The sequence below is a fragment of the Oncorhynchus mykiss genome, chromosome 8 (assembly GCF_057628025.1).
Source record: "Oncorhynchus mykiss isolate SJ-2025 chromosome 8, ASM5762802v1, whole genome shotgun sequence".
NCBI lineage: Eukaryota > Metazoa > Chordata > Actinopteri > Salmoniformes > Salmonidae > Oncorhynchus > Oncorhynchus mykiss.
In genome coordinates this window covers 61359264-61386729 of record NC_143029.1, presented here as the reverse complement: position 1 = coordinate 61386729, position 27466 = coordinate 61359264, and the positions used below count along the sequence as shown (strand labels likewise).

Here is a 27466-nt window from a genome sequence, read left to right as displayed (position 1 = left end):
TTAAACAAATCAAAATCTATGTTATATTTGAGATTCTTCAAAGTAGCCACCCTTTGCCTTGATGACAGCTTTGCACACTCTTGGCATTCTCTTATCCAGATTCATGAGGTTGTGTTGTGGCAAGGTAGGGGTGGTATAAAGTAGATAGCCCTGTTTGGTAAAAGACCAAGTCCATTTATTTGACAAGAACAGCTCAAATAAGCAAAGAGAAATGACAGTCCATCATTGCTTTAAGACATGAAGGTCAGTCAATGCGGAACATTTCAAGAACTTTGAAAGTTTCTTCAATTGCAGTCGCAAAAACCATCAAGCGCTATGATGAAACTGGCTCTCCCGAGGACCGCCACAGGAAAGGAAGACCCAGAGTTACCTCTGCTGCAGAGGATAAGTTCATTAGAGTTACCAGCCTCAGAAATTGCAGCCCAAATAAATGCTTCACAGAGTTGAAGTAACAGACACATCTCAACATCAACTGTTCAGAGGAGACTGCGTGAATCAGGCCTTCATGTCAAACTGCTGCAAAGAAACCACTCCTAAAGGACACCGATAAGAACAAGAGACTTGCTTGGGCCAAGAAACACGAGCAATGGACATTAGACCGGTGGAAATCTGTCCTTTGGTCTGATTAGTGTGTCTTTGTGAGATGCAGAGTAGGTGAACGAATGATCTCCGCATGTGTGGTTCCCACCGTGAAGCATGGAGTAGGAGGTGTGATGGTGCTTTGCTGGTAACACTGTCTGTGTTTTATTTAGAATTCAAGGCACGCTTAACCAGCATGGCTACCACAGCATTCTGCAGCGATACACCATCCCATCTGGTTTGCGCTTAGTGGGACTATCATTTGTTTTTCAACAGGACAACGACCCAACATACCTCCAGGCTGTTTGACCAATAAGGTAGAGTGATGTAGTGTTGCATCAGACCGCCCTGGCCTCCACAATCACCCAACCTCAACCCAATTGAGATGGTTTGGGATGAGTTGGACCGCAGAGTTAAGGAAAAGCAGCAAACAAGTGCTCAACATATGTGGGAATTCCTTTAAGAATGTTGGAAAAGCATACCAGGTGAAGCTGGTTGAGAGAAGGGTGTACAAAGCTGTCATCAAGTTTAAAGGTGGCTACTTTGAAGAATCTAACATACATTTGGTTTCGTGTAACACTTTTTTTGGTTACCTCATGATTCCATATGTGTTATTTCACAGTTTTGAGGTCTTCACTATTATTCTACAAAGAAAATAGTAAAAATAAAGAAAAAGCCTTGAATGAGTAGGTGTGTCCAAACTTTTGACTGGTACTGTATATATGTATATATGTTAACTTTTTATAGATTTGTTACATTTTCACAATAGAGCGCCTGTAGCACAGGCAAAGATATTTTTCCAGCACCCCAATTGAAAATAACATTCATTAAAAGTACCCTGCACCAACAAACTTCTTCCCGTGGCTATACGTTTTGGTTTCTGCCCTAACACAACACAGCTGATTCAAATGATAAAAGCTTGATGATTAGTTGATTATTTGACCGGTTAAAGGATGAGAGAGGGAGGGGTCTGACTGGATGGGTCCTTAAAAAAGGAGAGCAGGAAGCAGTAGAACTCAACTCACAAACAGAGCGCTGACATGACCAGACTACAGGTGAGAGTTCAACATAGTCATCTAGTACTGTATCTGCTTTCATCCCAAATGGTAATTTATGACCAGTACCCATCGGGCATATGTGACCCTATTCAAATGTAGTGCGTTACATAGGACAGGGGTCTCCAACAGGTCATAGTAGTTTGCCAAACAATTCAGATTTTTAAAATATATTTTTTTCACGTGTCAAACAACTGTCAAACAAATCTCAAGTATCAGACACTGCAAGTTACTAAATCAACGCGACTTGACGTTATCCCACCTCTGGTTAGTCAACTATTGGCTTAAAACGTCACATTTAAAACCATATCTGCCAATTAATTTCCAGCAATATTGCCCTGTCTGTCGCTCACTCCCTGTGTAGCCAGTTGATGCCTAGTGGGTTGCCAGATTCTTTCACGACTAAGTATTAACTGCAAGGTATACTTGTCAAAAGTATAGAAATTGTATCTATTGTTATTTGCAAACCTTGCCATGAAATGAGCAGCAATTGGCAATACAGAACCATCGCTAGACTGGCACATTCGACCACGCATTGCTTTCTCATGTGTTACTTTTCTTCCAGACATAAAATAAATGGTATTCTGATGTGATTTAAGCACTGCCATGGACTCAGAACATTACATTTTGTTCTCCATTACCAATTGTAATTGAGTGGCAAACCAGGAAATTGAACTGAGAGCATTTATGAAAATGGCTGTAATTTGGGGTTTAAAATCACAGCTTTTTTTATAGGGCCCCTTTAGTAGTTTATTACCCATTTTACTGTGTCTTTTGCCAGAACGGTACACTGAAGAGTTGTAGGGCAGAGAAGAATGAGCCTATTTGAAAGAAGTTGCTTGCGACGTGTGTATTAAAAAAAGGTAGCTCATGCCAGGCAAGTTGAGTCTCCTGCTCTAGAAAAATGTACTTTACCAGCCAATTTAATTTGCAAAAAGGTGACTTACTAGGTGTGCCATGCATCGGGGTTAGTTAGCTAGGGTGCTGTTTTGGGGAGAACCCAAGAGCATAGACTTCTCCTTATTCCCGTGTGCCAGGCTAATCTACTCTGTGGTGGAAGAGATGATTCCTGGTATTCCTTAGCCCTTCATTAGTTGAATGTGTTAAGTGGACTTGCTGGGGTACTTGAGGAGAGGTTGGGGAAACACTGATGGCTTATCTCGTGTGTCTCTCAGGAGACTATCACCATGGCGACGTTGACCCTTCTACTGCTTCTCAGCGCTGCCTTTACACTGGGTGACAGAATGACTTTGAACATAGCAAGTAAGAGTCAGCCTCACACTTTAAATCACGAGTGTCAAACTCATTCCACGGAGTCTCTTGCATCTGCAGTTGGCTTACCTTTCAATGAAGACCTAGACAACCAGGTGAGGGGAGTTCCTTACTAATTAGTGACCTAAATTGATCGATCGAGGGAGGAGCGAAAACCTGTAGACGCTCTGTGGAATGAGTTTGTGCTTTACATCATTGATTGTGTATGTTTTGTTGTAGTGTGGCATGACTGATCTCCAAATGTTATTTTTGACGCAAGGGTAATTGCAATTTTCTATAGGCTTTTCAATATTGTGTGGAGTTGGGCCCTCTTGTATATTAGAACCCTCAAGGCATGGGTTAAGACTGAGATGAACTAATTCCTATATTTGAGAGTCCAGAAGACACATTCTCAGACTGGACAACTGACTAATACTTCCATTATGACATGTCTTTGTCTCTGTGTACTGCTTGCTCTAGCGCCACTGTCAGTTACTTGGAGAAAAACTGAAGCCTGTGTACAACACTGTAAAGTACCTTGGCGCAAACCTGGCATCTGTGCACAGCTATGAAGAGTTCCAATTTCTACAGGCGGTGGTGTTGGTCGCGACTGGCAGTTTCCCTCTTACCTGGATTGGTGGATTTGATGCTGTTCAAGCAAAGGTGGAAAAGGTGCCTTAATACTTAAGACTAATAAAACCATCAGCTCAGAGTAGGTGTTAAGACACTGGTCAGACAACTCTGTGCCAGGAGTAATCAACTCGCCAGTTTCTCAGCTGGTAATGACCACAGTTTGAGGTACCGCAGAGGAAAGATTGACATTCGCAACTCGAGTTCTACGTGGAATTTGGATATTACCATTATATCCACACTCCCACTTTAATAACTGTAAATTGCTTTGGCACAGTAGGCATGAAGTTACTTGCCTACCTTTTAACCAAACATAATTCAAGAAAACATGGCCCGATGTCATGTCTTTAAACTGATATGTGATTTTAAGTATTTAGGCATGTGACCTATGCCTCGTGTGAAGTCATTGTCAAAAGCAAAATAAATACTGTTGGTTGTAGGTCTAGATTTGAGTTGATCATCTCGAAATATCCAGAGCAATTGCCACAGATACTCCATTGGCCTCTAACGATGTGAAGAGTCTGCAATGTCGGGCAGATTCGAGGGACAGGCACAATTCCGAGAGAAATGGTTTTCTCAGTTTCTGGCATGTCATGTGTGCTACTTGTATCAGTACTTGTAACAACCTAAGCGTTACAAAACGTATATTTGCTCAAATAAGCCATTATGTTTTTCGTTAATGAAATTCGACATCTTATTGGCGGCCATACAAAAACGAGTTGCTTGGTGACCAGGAAAAACGCTACCCGCTTGAGAAGGCAGATTTTGGGCTTAGTTACCCTTCTCGCTTCGCCTCTTCCTCTTTGCTATGGCGCAGAAACAACTTACTAGCTGTCTTTTTCTATTTTTGGGATTTCTAGAAATGTGGTTGTAGTATCAACACTTGTATATTTTTTTCACCCAACAGTTCCATTGTCAGTCTGCACGTTTTGGTAGTGGTGGCTTTTACCGTTTTGTTGGAGGAAAGACCATAAATGTTGTGCTTGCTGAACAATTTCTAAAATGCATGTAACATTTGATACTGAGATCTCACTACTTCCACACAGGACAGGCTATGGTTCTGGAGTGACGGCTCCAAATTTGATCACGAGAGCTGGGCTGAAGGGGAGCCGAATAACCGCAATGGTGCCAGAGAGCCATGTATTCAGATCAACTTTGGCGGTACATTATCATTCATCAAATTAAACTTTTTTGAGCAAGTTTAACAAATAAATGTGACCTACTTTTCTCTTTTCGTGTGTACATCGAGAGGTAATTTCTATTTCGTGTTTCCTCTTAAGCTGAAAACGGCTGGAACGATGAATCATGTGGAAAGAGCTATCCCTCCGTGTGCTCCATAAGAACCTGTTTAATCCTTCAAACTGTCAATTGAAACCAAAAATGCTACTCTGGTGTCAGCATCCTAACTGCAAATGTTTCATGTTATAGTGAATTACTTTGAAGGTATTTGTTGCTGTAAAATACGTTTGACTTGTTGTGTAACTATTGTAGCTTGTCAATAAAACTGGTGTACGTATTTAATCTCATGAGTGGTTATTAAACATTGCTTCACTTTGTTTCTTGAAGAAGCAGTCTGGGTGTCTGTTCAGTGGGCATTTCAATTATTTGATTGTTGATCCATTGTTTCTTGAAGAATAGAATTCTCTTAGGACCCAAAAAGTTGTCTTACTCCACAAACATTAACGTAAACGAACAGTGTGTGTATATAGCTTTAAAATAAGTAGAAAATGATCATGCTGTTGTCAGAGCACTCTGCGAATTTTAAGTGTTACATTTCCCTACCCCATCTGTTCCCTATCCAATTTTATTTGTCACGTACACATGGTTAGCAGATGCTAATGCGAGTGTAGAGAAATGCTTGTGCTTCTAGTTCTAACCATGCAGTAAAATCTAACAAGTTCACATATGTACATAAAACAATATATATTCAACCACAAGGGTGTATTAATGAAGGGGGGTGGGGGGGGTGAATTATAATAGAGGCCTACTGAAAGGATATTTCAGTGTAGATGAGGGCAGGTTAAAAGAAAATGACAGCCAGACAAGCCAGTGACTGAATCAAAAGGATTTACATCTGAATGGAGTGGACATCAGCTTACTTTGATCTGTAAGGTAAGTCACTTTAATGTGTCAAGCAGAATACACGTTTTCCCGAAACGTAGCAACGTTTAAGACATGGATTTCATGTAATGTTGACGAGGTACCCCAAAAAGTAGTTTGAATGTACGTTTCCATGTTACAAGCTTGTTTAAACAGAAATTGTCACAGAAATCAGCCTTGTTTGCATAGCGACGAAGAAAAGAACACAATGTAGGCTGTGATCTCAAATTCTAATCGATATAGCAATGAACGCTAATACTTGTTCGAATCCCATTGTGACACAGGGAGACAGTATTTGGCATGACAGGGCCCCATTGAATGTATTAGTCTCTCACTCATATAGCAAAATGTGTACAATTACTGGAATTTGGCTTTAAAACCGCAAAAATTTCTCTACACCTTATGGCAAAATGATAACACAATATGGCAGTCCCCGCACCACAATGTTCATTCCGTTGGGCATGCACAAATAGGTTGTTGATTGCGCTCACAGAAAAGTGTAACTTTCCCTTAATCAGATTCTAGTTTCCAAATAATTCATTTAGTGCAACGATTTCATTAATGTATCAGTTTTGATCAGAGTATTCCACAAGACGAGCCAAGCTGATTCAAATTGTTCAGCACCGCATGATGTTTCACAGTTCAGCACCAGGATGTGGATAGTACACATGACATCATTGCCATTACCTCACGCTTGGTTTTGCAGGGGTCCTCCAATGTGCAAAGAAAACAACCCAAATGAATTTCCCAAAAGGAATCTGGTACATATGTTTGTGTGAAGTAACTATTTGTTCATTCATTCTCAAAGGGTATATGGTAACAAGGCTTGTTGATGCTCACATACACATGCTCTGCTAAGACCCGCTCAAGCCAGTGTCAAAAAGCCTCAACTTTTTTCCAAAAGCAAATTCCATCATCTCATACATGCCAATCAGCCAACAGGCTTACATAGGCTTTTAGCAATTATTGTTGGGGTTCTTATAATGGGGTAGACTCTGGCAAAGAGAGAGAGAGGCACTATCGATGCTACTGGTCGATGTTTGAAAAGAATACAGGAGCAGGGTAGGAATGAGCTTAACAAAAATGGCTATTCCTGCAGGTGATATCCAGTCAAAAGTTTGGACACACCTACTCATTCCAGGGTTTTTCTTTATTCTCTACTATTTTCTACATTGTAGAATAATGACGACATCAAAACTATGACATAACACATATGGAATCATGTAGTAACCAGAAAAGTGTTAAACAAATCAAAATCTATGTTATATTTGAGATTCTTCAAAGTAGCCACCCTTTGCCTTGATGACAGCTTTGCACACTCTTGGCATTCTCTTATCCAGATTCATGAGGTTGTGTTGTGGCAAGGTAGGGGAGGTATAAAGTAGATAGCCCTGTTTGGTAAAAGACCAAGTCCATTTATTTGACAAGAACAGCTCAAATAAGCAAAGAGAAATGACAGTCCATCATTGCTTTAAGACATGAAGGTCAGTCAATGCGGAACATTTCAAGAACTTTGAAAGTTTCTTCAATTGCAGTCGCAAAAACCATCAAGCGCTATGATGAAACTGGCTCTCCCGAGGACCGCCACAGGAAAGGAAGACCCAGAGTTACCTCTGCTGCAGAGGATAAGTTCATTAGAGTTACCAGCCTCAGAAATTGCAGCCCAAATAAATGCTTCACAGAGTTGAAGTAACAGACACATCTCAACATCAACTGTTCAGAGGAGACTGCGTGAATCAGGCCTTCATGTCAAACTGCTGCAAAGAAACCACTCCTAAAGGACACCGATAAGAACAAGAGACTTGCTTGGGCCAAGAAACACGAGCAATGGACATTAGACCGGTGGAAATCTGTCCTTTGGTCTGATTAGTGTGTCTTTGTGAGATGCAGAGTAGGTGAACGAATGATCTCCGCATGTGTGGTTCCCACCGTGAAGCATGGAGTAGGAGGTGTGATGGTGCTTTGCTGGTAACACTGTCTGTGTTTTATTTAGAATTCAAGGCACGCTTAACCAGCATGGCTACCACAGCATTCTGCAGCGATACACCATCCCATCTGGTTTGCGCTTAGTGGGACTATCATTTGTTTTTCAACAGGACAACGACCCAACATACCTCCAGGCTGTTTGACCAATAAGGTAGAGTGATGTAGTGTTGCATCAGACCGCCCTGGCCTCCACAATCACCCAACCTCAACCCAATTGAGATGGTTTGGGATGAGTTGGACCGCAGAGTTAAGGAAAAGCAGCAAACAAGTGCTCAACATATGTGGGAATTCCTTTAAGAATGTTGGAAAAGCATACCAGGTGAAGCTGGTTGAGAGAAGGGTGTACAAAGCTGTCATCAAGTTTAAAGGTGGCTACTTTGAAGAATCTAACATACATTTGGTTTCGTGTAACACTTTTTTTGGTTACCTCATGATTCCATATGTGTTATTTCACAGTTTTGAGGTCTTCACTATTATTCTACAAAGAAAATAGTAAAAATAAAGAAAAAGCCTTGAATGAGTAGGTGTGTCCAAACTTTTGACTGGTACTGTATATATGTATATATGTTAACTTTTTATAGATTTGTTACATTTTCACAATAGAGCGCCTGTAGCACAGGCAAAGATATTTTTCCAGCACCCCAATTGAAAATAACATTCATTAAAAGTACCCTGCACCAACAAACTTCTTCCCGTGGCTATACGTTTTGGTTTCTGCCCTAACACAACACAGCTGATTCAAATGATAAAAGCTTGATGATTAGTTGATTATTTGACCGGTTAAAGGATGAGAGAGGGAGGGGTCTGACTGGATGGGTCCTTAAAAAAGGAGAGCAGGAAGCAGTAGAACTCAACTCACAAACAGAGCGCTGACATGACCAGACTACAGGTGAGAGTTCAACATAGTCATCTAGTACTGTATCTGCTTTCATCCCAAATGGTAATTTATGACCAGTACCCATCGGGCATATGTGACCCTATTCAAATGTAGTGCGTTACATAGGACAGGGGTCTCCAACAGGTCATAGTAGTTTGCCAAACAATTCAGATTTTTAAAATAGATTTTTTTCACGTGTCAAACAACTGTCAAACAAATCTCAAGTATCAGACACTGCAAGTTACTAAATCAACGCGACTTGACGTTATCCCACCTCTGGTTAGTCAACTATTGGCTTAAAACGTCACATTTAAAACCATATCTGCCAATTAATTTCCAGCAATATTGCCCTGTCTGTCGCTCACTCCCTGTGTAGCCAGTTGATGCCTAGTGGGTTGCCAGATTCTTTCACGACTAAGTATTAACTGCAAGGTATACTTGTCAAAAGTATAGAAATTGTATCTATTGTTATTTGCAAACCTTGCCATGAAATGAGCAGCAATTGGCAATACAGAACCATTGCTAGACTGGCACATTCGACCACGCATTGCTTTCTCATGTGTTACTTTTCTTCCAGACATAAAATAAATGGTATTCTGATGTGATTTAAGCACTGCCATGGACTCAGAACATTACATTTTGTTCTCCATTACCAATTGTAATTGAGTGGCAAACCAGGAAATTGAACTGAGAACATTTATGAAAATGGCTGTAATTTGGGGTTTAAAATCACAGCTTTTTTTATAGGGCCCCTTTAGTAGTTTATTACCCATTTTACTGTGTCTTTTGCCAGAACGTGTGCGACGTGTGTATTAAAAAAAGGTAGCTCATGCCAGGCAAGTTGAGTCTCCTGCTCTAGAAAAATGTACTTTACCAGCCAATTTAATTTGCAAAAAGGTGACTTACTAGGTGTGCCATGCATCGGGGTTAGTTAGCTAGGGTGCTGTTTTGGGGAGAACCCAAGAGCATAGACTTCTCCTTATTCCCGTGTGCCAGGCTAATCTACTCTGTGGTGGAAGAGATGATTCCTGGTATTCCTTAGCCCTTCATTAGTTGAATGTGTTAAGTGGACTTGCTGGGGTACTTGAGGAGAGGTTGGGGAAACACTGATGGCTTATCTCGTGTGTCTCTCAGGAGACTATCACCATGGCGACGTTGACCCTTCTACTGCTTCTCAGCGCTGCCTTTACACTGGGTGACAGAATGACTTTGAACATAGCAAGTAAGAGTCAGCCTCACACTTTAAATCACGAGTGTCAAACTCATTCCACGGAGTCTCTTGCATCTGCAGTTGGCTTACCTTTCAATGAAGACCTAGACAACCAGGTGAGGGGAGTTCCTTACTAATTAGTGACCTAAATTGATCAATCGAGGGAGGAGCGAAAACCTGTAGACGCTCTGTGGAATGAGTTTGTGCTTTACATCATTGATTGTGTATGTTTTGTTGTAGTGTGGCATGACTGATCTCCAAATGTTATTTTTGATGCAAGGGTCAGTCTGGACTATCCTTTAAAGTCTGCTGCAATTTCAGAACCCTCCCTGTCTTCTCCTTTCAGATGATTTGGTGAGATTTGCAGCAGACCAAAGAAACCCATGCCCCAGAGGCTGGTTCCAATTTAATTCACGCTGCTTCATGTTTGTCAAAACTGCAAGGACATGGCCCAATGCAGAGGTATAATGCTTACCTTCTACAATTGAAGTCAACTTAGTTTTTTGAGTTAAAGGTGCTTTGGCCTTATTTTAACAGGCGCCTCATGTAAAATACTGAACCTCCCCTTAATATGCTGTAATTGCAATTTTCTATAGGCTTTTCAATATTGTGTGGAGTTGGGCCCTCTTGTATATTAGAACCCTCAAGGCATGGGTTAAGACTGAGATGAACTAATTCCTATATTTGAGAGTCCAGAAGACAAATTCTCAGACTGGACAACTGACTAATACTTCCATTATGACATGTCTTTGTCTCTGTGTACTGCTTGCTCTAGCGCCACTGTCAGTTACTTGGAGAAAAACTGAAGCCTGTGTACAACACTGTAAAGTACCTTGGCGCAAACCTGGCATCTGTGCACAGCTATGAAGAGTTCCAATTTCTACAGGCGGTGGTGTTGGTCGCGACTGGCAGTTTCCCTCTTACCTGGATTGGTGGATTTGATGCTGTTCAAGCAAAGGTGGAAAAGGTACCCAAAGTGAAGATGCCTTAATACTTAAGACTAATAAAACCATCAGCTCAGAGTAGGTGTTAAGACACTGGTCAGACAACTCTGTGCCAGGAGTAATCAACTCGCCAGTTTCTCAGCTGGTAATGACCACAGTTTGAGGTACCGCGGAGGAAAGATTGACATTCGCAACTCGAGTTCTACGTGGAATTTGGATATTACCATTATATCCACACTCCCACTTTAATAACTGTAAATTGCTTTGGCACAGTAGGCATGAAGTTACTTGCCTACCTTTTAACCAAACATAATTCAAGAAAACATGGCCCGATGTCATGTCTTTAAACTGATATGTGATTTTAAGTATTTAGGCATGTGACCTATGCCTCGTGTGAAGTCATTGTCAAAAGCAAAATAAATACTGTTGGTTGTAGGTCTAGATTTGAGTTGATCATCTCGAAATATCCAGAGCAATTGCCACAGATACTCCATTGGCCTCTAACGATGTGAAGAGTCTGCAATGTCGGGCAGATTCGAGGGACAGGCACAATTCCGAGAGAAATGGTTTTCTCAGTTTCTGGCATGTCATGTGTGCTACTTGTATCAGTACTTGTAACAACCTAAGCATTACAAAACGTATATTTGCTCAAATAAGCCATTATGTTTTTCGTTAATGAAATTCGACATCTTATTGGCGGCCATACAAAAACGAGTTGCTTGGTGACCAGGAAAAACGCTACCCGCTTGAGAAGGCAGATTTTGGGCTTAGTTACCCTTCTCGCTTCGCCTCTTCCTCTTTGCTATGGCGCAGAAACAACTTACTAGCTGTCTTTTTCTATTTTTGGGATTTCTAGAAATGTGGTTGTAGTATCAACACTTGTATATTTTTTTCACCCAACAGTTCCATTGTCAGTCTGCACGTTTTGGTAGTGGTGGCTTTTACCGTTTTGTTGGAGGAAAGACCATAAATGTTGTGCTTGCTGAACAATTTCTAAAATGCATGTAACATTTGATACTGAGATCTCACTACTTCCACACAGGACAGGCTATGGTTCTGGAGTGACGGCTCCAAATTTGATCACGAGAGCTGGGCTGAAGGGGAGCCGAATAACCGCAATGGTGCCAGAGAGCCATGTATTCAGATCAACTTTGGCGGTACATTATCATTCATCAAATTAAACTTTTTTGAGCAAGTTTAACAAATAAATGTGACCTACTTTTCTCTTTTCGTGTGTACATCGAGAGGTAATTTCTATTTCGTGTTTCCTCTTAAGCTGAAAACGGCTGGAACGATGAATCATGTGGAAAGAGCTATCCCTCCGTGTGCTCCATAAGAACCTGTTTAATCCTTCAAACTGTCAATTGAAACCAAAAATGCTACTCTGGTGTCAGCATCCTAACTGCAAATGTTTCATGTTATAGTGAATTACTTTGAAGGTATTTGTTGCTGTAAAATACGTTTGACTTGTTGTGTAACTATTGTAGCTTGTCAATAAAACTGGTGTACGTATTTAATCTCATGAGTGGTTATTAAACATTGCTTCACTTTGTTTCTTGAAGAAGCAGTCTGGGTGTCTGTTCAGTGGGCATTTAAATTATTTGATTGTTGATCCATTGTTTCTTGAAGAATAGAATTCTCTTAGGACCCAAAAAGTTGTCTTACTCCACAAACATTAACGTAAACGAACAGTGTGTGTATATAGCTTTAAAATAAGTAGAAAATGATCATGCTGTTGTCAGAGCACTCTGTGAATTTTAAGTGTTACATTTCCCTACCCCATCTGTTCCCTATCCAATTTTATTTGTCACGTACACATGGTTAGCAGATGCTAATGCGAGTGTAGAGAAATGCTTGTGCTTCTAGTTCTAACCATGCAGTAAAATCTAACAAGTTCACATATGTACATAAAACAATATATATTCAACCACAAGGGTGTATTAATGAGGGGGGGGTGAATTATAATAGAGACCTACTGAAAGGATATTATTTCAGTGTAGATGAGGGCAGGTTAAAAGAAAAACATGACAGCCAGACAAGTCAGTGACTGAATCAAAAGGATTTACATCTGAATGGAGTGGACATCAGCTTACTTTGATCTGTAAGGTAAGTCACTTTAATGTGTCAAGCAGAATACACGTTTTCCCGAAACGTAGCAACGTTTAAGACATGGATTTCATGTAATGTTGACGAGGTACCCCAAAAAGTAGTTTGAATGTACGTTTCCATGTTACAAGCTTGTTTAAACAGAAATTGTCGCAGAAATCAGCCTTGTTTGCATAGCGACGAAGAAAAGAACACAATGTAGGCTGTGATCTCAAATTCTAATCGATATAGCAATGAACGCTAATACTTGTTCGAATCCCATTGTGACACAGGGAGACAGTATTTGGCATGACAGGGCCCCATTGAATGTATTAGTCTCTCACTCATATAGCAAAATGTGTACAATTACTGGAATTTGGCTTTAAAACCGCAAAAATTTCTCTACACCTTATGGCAAAATGATAACACAATATGGCAGTCCCCGCACCACAATGTTCATTCTGTTGGGCATGCACAAATAGGTTGATTGCGCTCACAGAAAAGTGTAACTTTCCCTTAATCAGATTCTAGTTTCCAAATTCATTTAGTGCAACGATTTCATTAATGTATCAGTTTTGATCAGAGTATTCCACAAGACGAGCCAAGCTGATTCAAATTGTTCAGCACCGCATGATGTTTCACAGTTCAGCACCAGGATGTGGATAGTACACATGACATCATTGCCATTACCTCACGCTTGGTTTTGCAGGGGTCCTCCAATGTGCAAAGAAAACAACCCAAATGAATTTCCCAAAAGGAATCTGGTACATATGTTTGTGTGAAGTAACTATTTGTTCATTCATTCTCAAAGGGTATATGGCAACAAGGCTTGTTGATGCTCATATACACATGCTCTGCTAAGACCCGCTCAAGCCAGTGTCAAAAAGTCTCAACTTTTTTTCCAAAAGCAAATTCCATCTCATACATGCCAATCAGCCAACAGGCTTACATAGGCTTTTATCAATTATTGTTGGGGTTCTTATAATGGGGTAGACTCTGGCAAAGAGAGAGAGAGGCACTATCGATGCTACTGGTCGATGTTTGAAAAGAATACAGGAGCAGGGTAGGAATGAGCTTAACAAAAATGGCTATTCCTGCAGGTGATATCCAGTCAAAAGTTTGGACACACCTACTCATTCCAGGGTTTTTCTTTATTCTCTACTATTTTCTACATTGTAGAATAATGACGACATCAAAACTATGACATAACACATATGGAATCATGTAGTAACCAGAAAAGTGTTAAACAAATCAAAATCTATGTTATATTTGAGATTCTTCAAAGTAGCCACCCTTTGCCTTGATGACAGCTTTGCACACTCTTGGCATTCTCTTATCCAGATTCATGAGGTTGTGTTGTGGCAAGGTAGGGGTGGTATAAAGTAGATAGCCCTGTTTGGTAAAAGACCAAGTCCATTTATTTGACAAGAACAGCTCAAATAAGCAAAGAGAAATGACAGTCCATCATTGCTTTAAGACATGAAGGTCAGTCAATGCGGAACATTTCAAGAACTTTGAAAGTTTCTTCAATTGCAGTCGCAAAAACCATCAAGCGCTATGATGAAACTGGCTCTCCCGAGGACCGCCACAGGAAAGGAAGACCCAGAGTTACCTCTGCTGCAGAGGATAAGTTCATTAGAGTTACCAGCCTCAGAAATTGCAGCCCAAATAAATGCTTCACAGAGTTGAAGTAACAGACACATCTCAACATCAACTGTTCAGAGGAGACTGCGTGAATCAGGCCTTCATGTCAAACTGCTGCAAAGAAACCACTCCTAAAGGACACCGATAAGAACAAGAGACTTGCTTGGGCCAAGAAACACGAGCAATGGACATTAGACCGGTGGAAATCTGTCCTTTGGTCTGATTAGTGTGTCTTTGTGAGATGCAGAGTAGGTGAACGAATGATCTCCGCATGTGTGGTTCCCACCGTGAAGCATGGAGTAGGAGGTGTGATTGTGCTTTGCTGGTAACACTGTCTGTGTTTTATTTAGAATTCAAGGCACGCTTAACCAGCATGGCTACCACAGCATTCTGCAGCGATACACCATCCCATCTGGTTTGCGCTTAGTGGGACTATCATTTGTTTTTCAACAGGACAACGACCCAACATACCTCCAGGCTGTTTGACCAATAAGGTAGAGTGATGTAGTGTTGCATCAGACCGCCCTGGCCTCCACAATCACCTAACCTCAACCCAATTGAGATGGTTTGGGATGAGTTGGACCGCAGAGTTAAGGAAAAGCAGCAAACAAGTGCTCAACATATGTGGGAATTCCTTTAAGAATGTTGGAAAAGCATACCAGGTGAAGCTGGTTGAGAGAAGGGTGTACAAAGCTGTCATCAAGTTTAAAGGTGGCTACTTTGAAGAATCTAACATATATTTGGTTTCGTGTAACACTTTTTTTGGTTACCTCATGATTCCATATGTGTTATTTCACAGTTTTGAGGTCTTCACTATTATTCTACAAAGAAAATAGTAAAAATAAAGAAAAAGCCTTGAATGAGTAGGTGTGTCCAAACTTTTGACTGGTACTGTATATATGTATATATGTTAACTTTTTATAGATTTGTTACATTTTCACAATAGAGCGCCTGTAGCACAGGCAAAGATATTTTTCCAGCACCCCAATTGAAAATAACATTCATTAAAAGTACCCTGCACCAACAAACTTCTTCCCGTGGCTATACGTTTTGGTTTCTGCCCTAACACAACACAGCTGATTCAAATGATAAAAGCTTGATGATTAGTTGATTATTTGACCGGTTAAAGGATGAGAGAGGGAGGGGTCTGACTGGATGGGTCCTTAAAAAAGGAGAGCAGGAAGCAGTAGAACTCAACTCACAAACAGAGCGCTGACATGACCAGACTACAGGTGAGAGTTCAACATAGTCATCTAGTACTGTATCTGCTTTCATCCCAAATGGTAATTTATGACCAGTACCCATCGGGCATATGTGACCCTATTCAAATGTAGTGCGTTACATAGGACAGGGGTCTCCAACAGGTCATAGTAGTTTGCCAAACAATTCAGATTTTTAAAATAGATTTTTTTCACGTGTCAAACAACTGTCAAACAAATCTCAAGTATCAGACACTGCAAGTTACTAAATCAACGCGACTTGACGTTATCCCACCTCTGGTTAGTCAACTATTGGCTTAAAACGTCACATTTAAAACCATATCTGCCAATTAATTTCCAGCAATATTGCCCTGTCTGTCGCTCACTCCCTGTGTAGCCAGTTGATGCCTAGTGGGTTGCCAGATTCTTTCACGACTAAGTATTAACTGCAAGGTATACTTGTCAAAAGTATAGAAATTGTATCTATTGTTATTTGCAAACCTTGCCATGAAATGAGCAGCAATTGGCAATACAGAACCATTGCTAGACTGGCACATTCGACCACGCATTGCTTTCTCATGTGTTACTTTTCTTCCAGACATAAAATAAATGGTATTCTGATGTGATTTAAGCACTGCCATGGACTCAGAACATTACATTTTGTTCTCCATTACCAATTGTAATTGAGTGGCAAACCAGGAAATTGAACTGAGAACATTTATGAAAATGGCTGTAATTTGGGGTTTAAAATCACAGCTTTTTTTATAGGGCCCCTTTAGTAGTTTATTACCCATTTTACTGTGTCTTTTGCCAGAACGTGTGCGACGTGTGTATTAAAAAAAGGTAGCTCATGCCAGGCAAGTTGAGTCTCCTGCTCTAGAAAAATGTACTTTACCAGCCAATTTAATTTGCAAAAAGGTGACTTACTAGGTGTGCCATGCATCGGGGTTAGTTAGCTAGGGTGCTGTTTTGGGGAGAACCCAAGAGCATAGACTTCTCCTTATTCCCGTGTGCCAGGCTAATCTACTCTGTGGTGGAAGAGATGATTCCTGGTATTCCTTAGCCCTTCATTAGTTGAATGTGTTAAGTGGACTTGCTGGGGTACTTGAGGAGAGGTTGGGGAAACACTGATGGCTTATCTCGTGTGTCTCTCAGGAGACTATCACCATGGCGACGTTGACCCTTCTACTGCTTCTCAGCGCTGCCTTTACACTGGGTGACAGAATGACTTTGAACATAGCAAGTAAGAGTCAGCCTCACACTTTAAATCACGAGTGTCAAACTCATTCCACGGAGTCTCTTGCATCTGCAGTTGGCTTACCTTTCAATGAAGACCTAGACAACCAGGTGAGGGGAGTTCCTTACTAATTAGTGACCTAAATTGATCAATCGAGGGAGGAGCGAAAACCTGTAGACGCTCTGTGGAATGAGTTTGTGCTTTACATCATTGATTGTGTATGTTTTGTTGTAGTGTGGCATGACTGATCTCCAAATGTTATTTTTGATGCAAGGGTCAGTCTGGACTATCCTTTAAAGTCTGCTGCAATTTCAGAACCCTCCCTGTCTTCTCCTTTCAGATGATTTGGTGAGATTTGCAGCAGACCAAAGAAACCCATGCCCCAGAGGCTGGTTCCAATTTAATTCACGCTGCTTCATGTTTGTCAAAACTGCAAGGACATGGCCCAATGCAGAGGTATAATGCTTACCTTCTACAATTGAAGTCAACTTAGTTTTTTGAGTTAAAGGTGCTTTGGCCTTATTTTAACAGGCGCCTCATGTAAAATACTGAACCTCCCCTTAATATGCTGTAATTGCAATTTTCTATAGGCTTTTCAATATTGTGTGGAGTTGGGCCCTCTTGTATATTAGAACCCTCAAGGCATGGGTTAAGACTGAGATGAACTAATTCCTATATTTGAGAGTCCAGAAGACAAATTCTCAGACTGGACAACTGACTAATACTTCCATTATGACATGTCTTTGTCTCTGTGTACTGCTTGCTCTAGCGCCACTGTCAGTTACTTGGAGAAAAACTGAAGCCTGTGTACAACACTGTAAAGTACCTTGGCGCAAACCTGGCATCTGTGCACAGCTATGAAGAGTTCCAATTTCTACAGGCGGTGGTGTTGGTCGCGACTGGCAGTTTCCCTCTTACCTGGATTGGTGGATTTGATGCTGTTCAAGCAAAGGTGGAAAAGGTACCCAAAGTGAAGATGCCTTAATACTTAAGACTAATAAAACCATCAGCTCAGAGTAGGTGTTAAGACACTGGTCAGACAACTCTGTGCCAGGAGTAATCAACTCGCCAGTTTCTCAGCTGGTAATGACCACAGTTTGAGGTACCGCGGAGGAAAGATTGACATTCGCAACTCGAGTTCTACGTGGAATTTGGATATTACCATTATATCCACACTCCCACTTTAATAACTGTAAATTGCTTTGGCACAGTAGGCATGAAGTTACTTGCCTACCTTTTAACCAAACATAATTCAAGAAAACATGGCCCGATGTCATGTCTTTAAACTGATATGTGATTTTAAGTATTTAGGCATGTGACCTATGCCTCGTGTGAAGTCATTGTCAAAAGCAAAATAAATACTGTTGGTTGTAGGTCTAGATTTGAGTTGATCATCTCGAAATATCCAGAGCAATTGCCACAGATACTCCATTGGCCTCTAACGATGTGAAGAGTCTGCAATGTCGGGCAGATTCGAGGGACAGGCACAATTCCGAGAGAAATGGTTTTCTCAGTTTCTGGCATGTCATGTGTGCTACTTGTATCAGTACTTGTAACAACCTAAGCATTACAAAACGTATATTTGCTCAAATAAGCCATTATGTTTTTCGTTAATGAAATTCGACATCTTATTGGCGGCCATACAAAAACGAGTTGCTTGGTGACCAGGAAAAACGCTACCCGCTTGAGAAGGCAGATTTTGGGCTTAGTTACCCTTCTCGCTTCGCCTCTTCCTCTTTGCTATGGCGCAGAAACAACTTACTAGCTGTCTTTTTCTATTTTTGGGATTTCTAGAAATGTGGTTGTAGTATCAACACTTGTGTATTTTTTTCACCCAACAGTTCCATTGTCAGTCTGCACGTTTTGGTAGTGGTGGCTTTTACCGTTTTGTTGGAGGAAAGACCATAAATGTTGTGCTTGCTGAACAATTTCTAAAATGCATGTAACATTTGATACTGAGATCTCACTACTTCCACACAGGACAGGCTATGGTTCTGGAGTGACGGCTCCAAATTTGATCACGAGAGCTGGGCTGAAGGGGAGCCGAATAACCGCAATGGTGCCAGAGAGCCATGTATTCAGATCAACTTTGGCGGTACATTATCATTCATCAAATTAAACTTTTTTGAGCAAGTTTAACAAATAAATGTGACCTACTTTTCTCTTTTCGTGTGTACATCGAGAGGTAATTTCTATTTCGTGTTTCCTCTTAAGCTGAAAACGGCTGGAACGATGAATCATGTGGAAAGAGCTATCCCTCCGTGTGCTCCATAAGAACCTGTTTAATCCTTCAAACTGTCAATTGAAACCAAAAATGCTACTCTGGTGTCAGCATCCTAACTGCAAATGTTTCATGTTATAGTGAATTACTTTGAAGGTATTTGTTGCTGTAAAATACGTTTGACTTGTTGTGTAACTATTGTAGCTTGTCAATAAAACTGGTGTACGTATTTAATCTCATGAGTGGTTATTAAACATTGCTTCACTTTGTTTCTTGAAGAAGCAGTCTGGGTGTCTGTTCAGTGGGCATTTCAATTATTTGATTGTTGATCCATTGTTTCTTGAAGAATAGAATTCTCTTAGGACCCAAAAAGTTGTCTTACTCCACAAACATTAACGTAAACGAACAGTGTGTGTATATAGCTTTAAAATAAGTAGAAAATGATCATGCTGTTGTCAGAGCACTCTGCGAATTTTAAGTGTTACATTTCCCTACCCCATCTGTTCCCTATCCAATTTTATTTGTCACGTACACATGGTTAGCAGATGCTAATGCGAGTGTAGAGAAATGCTTGTGCTTCTAGTTCTAACCATGCAGTAAAATCTAACAAGTTCACATATGTACATAAAACAATATATATATTCAACCACAAGGGTGTATTAATGAAGGGGGGTGGGGGGGGTGAATTATAATAGAGGCCTACTGAAAGGATATTTCAGTGTAGATGAGGGCAGGTTAAAAGAAAATGACAGCCAGACAAGCCAGTGACTGAATCAAAAGGATTTACATCTGAATGGAGTGGACATCAGCTTACTTTGATCTGTAAGGTAAGTCACTAATGTGTCAAGCAGAATACACGTTTTCCCGAAACGTAGCAACGTTTAAGACATGGATTTCATGTAATGTTGACGAGGTACCCCAAAAAGTAGTTTGAATGTACGTTTCCATGTTACAAGCTTGTTTAAACAGAAATTGTCACAGAAATCAGCCTTGTTTGCATAGCGACGAAGAAAAGAACACAATGTAGGCTGTGATCTCAAATTCTAATCGATATAGCAATGAACGCTAATACTTGTTCGAATCCCATTGTGACACAGGGAGACAGTATTTGGCATGACAGGGCCCCATTGAATGTATTAGTCTCTCACTCATATAGCAAAATGTGTACAATTACTGGAATTTGGCTTTAAAACCGCAAAAATTTCTCTACACCTTATGGCAAAATGATAACACAATATGGCAGTCCCCGCACCACAATGTTCATTCCGTTGGGCATGCACAAATAGGTTGATTGCGCTCACAGAAAAGTGTAACTTTCCCTTAATCAGATTCTAGTTTCCAAATAATTCATTTAGTGCAACGATTTCATTAATGTATCAGTTTTGATCAGAGTATTCCACAAGACGAGCCAAGCTGATTCAAATTGTTCAGCACCGCATGATGTTTCACAGTTCAGCACCAGGATGTGGATAGTACACATGACATCATTGCCATTACCTCACGCTTGGTTTTGCAGGGGTCCTCCAATGTGCAAAGAAAACAACCCAAATGAATTTCCCAAAAGGAATCTGGTACATATGTTTGTGTGAAGTAACTATTTGTTCATTCATTCTCAAAGGGTATATGGTAACAAGGCTTGTTGATGCTCACATACACATGCTCTGCTAAGACCCGCTCAAGCCAGTGTCAAAAAGCCTCAACTTTTTTCCAAAAGCAAATTCCATCATCTCATACATGCCAATCAGCCAACAGGCTTACATAGGCTTTTAGCAATTATTGTTGGGGTTCTTATAATGGGGTAGACTCTGGCAAAGAGAGAGAGAGGCACTATCGATGCTACTGGTCGATGTTTGAAAAGAATACAGGAGCAGGGTAGGAATGAGCTTAACAAAAATGGCTATTCCTGCAGGTGATATCCAGTCAAAAGTTTGGACACACCTACTCATTCCAGGGTTTTTCTTTATTCTCTACTATTTTCTACATTGTAGAATAATGACGACATCAAAACTATGACATAACACATATGGAATCATGTAGTAACCAGAAAAGTGTTAAACAAATCAAAATCTATGTTATATTTGAGATTCTTCAAAGTAGCCACCCTTTGCCTTGATGACAGCTTTGCACACTCTTGGCATTCTCTTATCCAGATTCATGAGGTTGTGTTGTGGCAAGGTAGGGGAGGTATAAAGTAGATAGCCCTGTTTGGTAAAAGACCAAGTCCATTTATTTGACAAGAACAGCTCAAATAAGCAAAGAGAAATGACAGTCCATCATTGCTTTAAGACATGAAGGTCAGTCAATGCGGAACATTTCAAGAACTTTGAAAGTTTCTTCAATTGCAGTCGCAAAAACCATCAAGCGCTATGATGAAACTGGCTCTCCCGAGGACCGCCACAGGAAAGGAAGACCCAGAGTTACCTCTGCTGCAGAGGATAAGTTCATTAGAGTTACCAGCCTCAGAAATTGCAGCCCAAATAAATGCTTCACAGAGTTGAAGTAACAGACACATCTCAACATCAACTGTTCAGAGGAGACTGCGTGAATCAGGCCTTCATGTCAAACTGCTGCAAAGAAACCACTCCTAAAGGACACCGATAAGAACAAGAGACTTGCTTGGGCCAAGAAACACGAGCAATGGACATTAGACCGGTGGAAATCTGTCCTTTGGTCTGATTAGTGTGTCTTTGTGAGATGCAGAGTAGGTGAACGAATGATCTCCGCATGTGTGGTTCCCACCGTGAAGCATGGAGTAGGAGGTGTGATGGTGCTTTGCTGGTAACACTGTCTGTGTTTTATTTAGAATTCAAGGCACGCTTAACCAGCATGGCTACCACAGCATTCTGCAGCGATACACCATCCCATCTGGTTTGCGCTTAGTGGGACTATCATTTGTTTTTCAACAGGACAACGACCCAACATACCTCCAGGCTGTTTGACCAATAAGGTAGAGTGATGTAGTGTTGCATCAGACCGCCCTGGCCTCCACAATCACCTAACCTCAACCCAATTGAGATGGTTTGGGATGAGTTGGACCGCAGAGTTAAGGAAAAGCAGCAAACAAGTGCTCAACATATGTGGGAATTCCTTTAAGAATGTTGGAAAAGCATACCAGGTGAAGCTGGTTGAGAGAAGGGTGTACAAAGCTGTCATCAAGTTTAAAGGTGGCTACTTTGAAGAATCTAACATATATTTGGTTTCGTGTAACACTTTTTTTGGTTACCTCATGATTCCATATGTGTTATTTCACAGTTTTGAGGTCTTCACTATTATTCTACAAAGAAAATAGTAAAAATAAAGAAAAAGCCTTGAATGAGTAGGTGTGTCCAAACTTTTGACTGGTACTGTATATATGTATATATGTTAACTTTTTATAGATTTGTTACATTTTCACAATAGAGCGCCTGTAGCACAGGCAAAGATATTTTTCCAGCACCCCAATTGAAAATAACATTCATTAAAAGTACCCTGCACCAACAAACTTCTTCCCGTGGCTATACGTTTTGGTTTCTGCCCTAACACAACACAGCTGATTCAAATGATAAAAGCTTGATGATTAGTTGATTATTTGACCGGTTAAAGGATGAGAGAGGGAGGGGTCTGACTGGATGGGTCCTTAAAAAAGGAGAGCAGGAAGCAGTAGAACTCAACTCACAAACAGAGCGCTGACATGACCAGACTACAGGTGAGAGTTCAACATAGTCATCTAGTACTGTATCTGCTTTCATCCCAAATGGTAATTTATGACCAGTACCCATCGGGCATATGTGACCCTATTCAAATGTAGTGCGTTACATAGGACAGGGGTCTCCAACAGGTCATAGTAGTTTGCCAAACAATTCAGATTTTTAAAATAGATTTTTTTCACGTGTCAAACTGTCAAACAAATCTCAAGTATCAGACACTGCAAGTTACTAAATCAACGCGACTTGACGTTATCCCACCTCTGGTTAGTCAACTATTGGCTTAAAACGTCACATTTAAAACCATATCTGCCAATTAATTTCCAGCAATATTGCCCTGTCTGTCGCTCACTCCCTGTGTAGCCAGTTGATGCCTAGTGGGTTGCCAGATTCTTTCACGACTAAGTATTAACTGCAAGGTATACTTGTCAAAAGTATAGAAATTGTATCTATTGTTATTTGCAAACCTTGCCATGAAATGAGCAGCAATTGGCAATACAGAACCATCGCTAGACTGGCACATTCGACCACGCATTGCTTTCTCATGTGTTACTTTTCTTCCAGACATAAAATAAATGGTATTCTGATGTGATTTAAGCACTGCCATGGACTCAGAACATTACATTTTGTTCTCCATTACCAATTGTAATTGAGTGGCAAACCAGGAAATTGAACTGAGAACATTTATGAAAATGGCTGTAATTTGGGGTTTAAAATCACAGCTTTTTTTATAGGGCCCCTTTAGTAGTTTATTACCCATTTTACTGTGTCTTTTGCCAGAACGTGTGTATTAAAAAAAGGTAGCTCATGCCAGGCAAGTTGAGTCTCCTGCTCTAGAAAAATGTACTTTACCAGCCAATTTAATTTGCAAAAAGGTGACTTACTAGGTGTGCCATGCATCGGGGTTAGTTAGCTAGGGTGCTGTTTTGGGGAGAACCCAAGAGCATAGACTTCTCCTTATTCCCGTGTGCCAGGCTAATCTACTCTGTGGTGGAAGAGATGATTCCTGGTATTCCTTAGCCCTTCATTAGTTGAATGTGTTAAGTGGACTTGCTGGGGTACTTGAGGAGAGGTTGGGGAAACACTGATGGCTTATCTCGTGTGTCTCTCAGGAGACTATCACCATGGCGACGTTGACCCTTCTACTGCTTCTCAGCGCTGCCTTTACACTGGGTGACAGAATGACTTTGAACATAGCAAGTAAGAGTCAGCCTCACACTTTAAATCACGAGTGTCAAACTCATTCCACGGAGTCTCTTGCATCTGCAGTTGGCTTACCTTTCAATGAAGACCTAGACAACCAGGTGAGGGGAGTTCCTTACTAATTAGTGACCTAAATTGATCAATCGAGGGAGGAGCGAAAACCTGTAGACGCTCTGTGGAATGAGTTTGTGCTTTACATCATTGATTGTGTATGTTTTGTTGTAGTGTGGCATGACTGATCTCCAAATGTTATTTTTGATGCAAGGGTCAGTCTGGACTATCCTTTAAAGTCTGCTGCAATTTCAGAACCCTCCCTGTCTTCTCCTTTCAGATGATTTGGTGAGATTTGCAGCAGACCAAAGAAACCCATGCCCCAGAGGCTGGTTCCAATTTAATTCACGCTGCTTCATGTTTGTCAAAACTGCAAGGACATGGCCCAATGCAGAGGTATAATGCTTACCTTCTACAATTGAAGTCAACTTAGTTTTTTGAGTTAAAGGTGCTTTGGCCTTATTTTAACAGGCGCCTCATGTAAAATACTGAACCTCCCCTTAATATGCTGTAATTGCAATTTTCTATAGGCTTTTCAATATTGTGTGGAGTTGGGCCCTCTTGTATATTAGAACCCTCAAGGCATGGGTTAAGACTGAGATGAACTAATTCCTATATTTGAGAGTCCAGAAGACAAATTCTCAGACTGGACAACTGACTAATACTTCCATTATGACATGTCTTTGTCTCTGTGTACTGCTTGCTCTAGCGCCACTGTCAGTTACTTGGAGAAAAACTGAAGCCTGTGTACAACACTGTAAAGTACCTTGGCGCAAACCTGGCATCTGTGCACAGCTATGAAGAGTTCCAATTTCTACAGGCGGTGGTGTTGGTCGCGACTGGCAGTTTCCCTCTTACCTGGATTGGTGGATTTGATGCTGTTCAAGCAAAGGTGGAAAAGGTACCCAAAGTGAAGATGCCTTAATACTTAAGACTAATAAAACCATCAGCTCAGAGTAGGTGTTAAGACACTGGTCAGACAACTCTGTGCCAGGAGTAATCAACTCGCCAGTTTCTCAGCTGGTAATGACCACAGTTTGAGGTACCGCGGAGGAAAGATTGACATTCGCAACTCGAGTTCTACGTGGAATTTGGATATTACCATTATATCCACACTCCCACTTTAATAACTGTAAATTGCTTTGGCACAGTAGGCATGAAGTTACTTGCCTACCTTTTAACCAAACATAATTCAAGAAAACATGGCCCGATGTCATGTCTTTAAACTGATATGTGATTTTAAGTATTTAGGCATGTGACCTATGCCTCGTGTGAAGTCATTGTCAAAAGCAAAATAAATACTGTTGGTTGTAGGTCTAGATTTGAGTTGATCATCTCGAAATATCCAGAGCAATTGCCACAGATACTCCATTGGCCTCTAACGATGTGAAGAGTCTGCAATGTCGGGCAGATTCGAGGGACAGGCACAATTCCGAGAGAAATGGTTTTCTCAGTTTCTGGCATGTCATGTGTGCTACTTGTATCAGTACTTGTAACAACCTAAGCATTACAAAACGTATATTTGCTCAAATAAGCCATTATGTTTTTCGTTAATGAAATTCGACATCTTATTGGCGGCCATACAAAAACGAGTTGCTTGGTGACCAGGAAAAACGCTACCCGCTTGAGAAGGCAGATTTTGGGCTTAGTTACCCTTCTCGCTTCGCCTCTTCCTCTTTGCTATGGCGCAGAAACAACTTACTAGCTGTCTTTTTCTATTTTTGGGATTTCTAGAAATGTGGTTGTAGTATCAACACTTGTGTATTTTTTTCACCCAACAGTTCCATTGTCAGTCTGCACGTTTTGGTAGTGGTGGCTTTTACCGTTTTGTTGGAGGAAAGACCATAAATGTTGTGCTTGCTGAACAATTTCTAAAATGCATGTAACATTTGATACTGAGATCTCACTACTTCCACACAGGACAGGCTATGGTTCTGGAGTGACGGCTCCAAATTTGATCACGAGAGCTGGGCTGAAGGGGAGCCGAATAACCGCAATGGTGCCAGAGAGCCATGTATTCAGATCAACTTTGGCGGTACATTATCATTCATCAAATTAAACTTTTTTGAGCAAGTTTAACAAATAAATGTGACCTACTTTTCTCTTTTCGTGTGTACATCGAGAGGTAATTTCTATTTCGTGTTTCCTCTTAAGCTGAAAACGGCTGGAACGATGAATCATGTGGAAAGAGCTATCCCTCCGTGTGCTCCATAAGAACCTGTTTAATCCTTCAAACTGTCAATTGAAACCAAAAATGCTACTCTGGTGTCAGCATCCTAACTGCAAATGTTTCATGTTATAGTGAATTACTTTGAAGGTATTTGTTGCTGTAAAATACGTTTGACTTGTTGTGTAACTATTGTAGCTTGTCAATAAAACTGGTGTACGTATTTAATCTCATGAGTGGTTATTAAACATTGCTTCACTTTGTTTCTTGAAGAAGCAGTCTGGGTGTCTGTTCAGTGGGCATTTCAATTATTTGATTGTTGATCCATTGTTTCTTGAAGAATAGAATTCTCTTAGGACCCAAAAAGTTGTCTTACTCCACAAACATTAACGTAAACGAACAGTGTGTGTATATAGCTTTAAAATAAGTAGAAAATGATCATGCTGTTGTCAGAGCACTCTGCGAATTTTAAGTGTTACATTTCCCTACCCCATCTGTTCCCTATCCAATTTTATTTGTCACGTACACATGGTTAGCAGATGCTAATGCGAGTGTAGAGAAATGCTTGTGCTTCTAGTTCTAACCATGCAGTAAAATCTAACAAGTTCACATATGTACATAAAACAATATATATATTCAACCACAAGGGTGTATTAATGAAGGGGGGTGGGGGGGGTGAATTATAATAGAGGCCTACTGAAAGGATATTTCAGTGTAGATGAGGGCAGGTTAAAAGAAAATGACAGCCAGACAAGCCAGTGACTGAATCAAAAGGATTTACATCTGAATGGAGTGGACATCAGCTTACTTTGATCTGTAAGGTAAGTCACTAATGTGTCAAGCAGAATACACGTTTTCCCGAAACGTAGCAACGTTTAAGACATGGATTTCATGTAATGTTGACGAGGTACCCCAAAAAGTAGTTTGAATGTACGTTTCCATGTTACAAGCTTGTTTAAACAGAAATTGTCACAGAAATCAGCCTTGTTTGCATAGCGACGAAGAAAAGAACACAATGTAGGCTGTGATCTCAAATTCTAATCGATATAGCAATGAACGCTAATACTTGTTCGAATCCCATTGTGACACAGGGAGACAGTATTTGGCATGACAGGGCCCCATTGAATGTATTAGTCTCTCACTCATATAGCAAAATGTGTACAATTACTGGAATTTGGCTTTAAAACCGCAAAAATTTCTCTACACCTTATGGCAAAATGATAACACAATATGGCAGTCCCCGCACCACAATGTTCATTCCGTTGGGCATGCACAAATAGGTTGATTGCGCTCACAGAAAAGTGTAACTTTCCCTTAATCAGATTCTAGTTTCCAAATAATTCA

The 27466-nt window shown here is 40.6% G+C and overlaps 4 protein-coding genes across 7 annotated transcripts; all 4 read left to right on the top strand.

Moving 5' to 3' along the window:
- The first annotated feature begins 1540 nt into the window (after positions 1-1540).
- Positions 1541-5030, top strand: LOC118965537 (C-type lectin galactose-binding isoform-like). Its single transcript, XM_090183058.1, has 5 exons — positions 1541-1634; positions 2810-3019; positions 3366-3557; positions 4562-4676; positions 4796-5030. The coding sequence occupies exons 1-5, from the start codon at positions 1620-1622 to the stop codon at positions 4885-4887; spliced, it is 624 nt and encodes a 207-aa protein (XP_090039184.1). The 5' UTR covers positions 1541-1619; the 3' UTR covers positions 4888-5030.
- Positions 5031-8389: 3359 nt separating this feature from the next.
- LOC118965536 (ladderlectin-like) lies at positions 8390-12144 on the top strand. 2 transcript variants are annotated; one of them, XM_036985822.2, is made up of 6 exons: positions 8390-8490; positions 9613-9700; positions 10035-10150; positions 10464-10655; positions 11675-11789; positions 11909-12144. In XM_036985822.2, exons 1-6 carry the CDS (start codon positions 8476-8478, stop codon positions 11998-12000), a joined length of 618 nt encoding a protein of 205 aa, XP_036841717.1. In that variant the 5' UTR covers positions 8390-8475; the 3' UTR covers positions 12001-12144. The 2 variants fall into 2 exon arrangements, with proteins under 2 accessions (XP_036841717.1, XP_090039245.1); XM_090183119.1 differs by lacking the exon at positions 9613-9700 and having other exon boundaries at positions 8446-8490.
- Positions 12145-15492: 3348 nt separating this feature from the next.
- On the top strand, positions 15493-19247 carry LOC110530246 (ladderlectin-like). 2 transcript variants are annotated; one of them, XM_036985821.2, is made up of 6 exons: positions 15493-15593; positions 16716-16803; positions 17138-17253; positions 17567-17758; positions 18778-18892; positions 19012-19247. In XM_036985821.2, the coding sequence occupies exons 1-6, from the start codon at positions 15579-15581 to the stop codon at positions 19101-19103; spliced, it is 618 nt and encodes a 205-aa protein (XP_036841716.1). In that variant the 5' UTR covers positions 15493-15578; the 3' UTR covers positions 19104-19247. The 2 variants fall into 2 exon arrangements, with proteins under 2 accessions (XP_036841716.1, XP_090039244.1); XM_090183118.1 differs by lacking the exon at positions 16716-16803 and having other exon boundaries at positions 15549-15593.
- A 3350-nt stretch (positions 19248-22597) lies between these two features.
- Positions 22598-26345, top strand: LOC118965535 (ladderlectin-like). 2 transcript variants are annotated; one of them, XM_036985820.2, is made up of 6 exons: positions 22598-22703; positions 23814-23901; positions 24236-24351; positions 24665-24856; positions 25876-25990; positions 26110-26345. In XM_036985820.2, the coding sequence occupies exons 1-6, from the start codon at positions 22689-22691 to the stop codon at positions 26199-26201; spliced, it is 618 nt and encodes a 205-aa protein (XP_036841715.1). In that variant the 5' UTR covers positions 22598-22688; the 3' UTR covers positions 26202-26345. The 2 variants fall into 2 exon arrangements, with proteins under 2 accessions (XP_036841715.1, XP_090039246.1); XM_090183120.1 differs by lacking the exon at positions 23814-23901 and having other exon boundaries at positions 22659-22703.
- The last annotated feature ends 1121 nt before the right edge of the window (positions 26346-27466 follow it).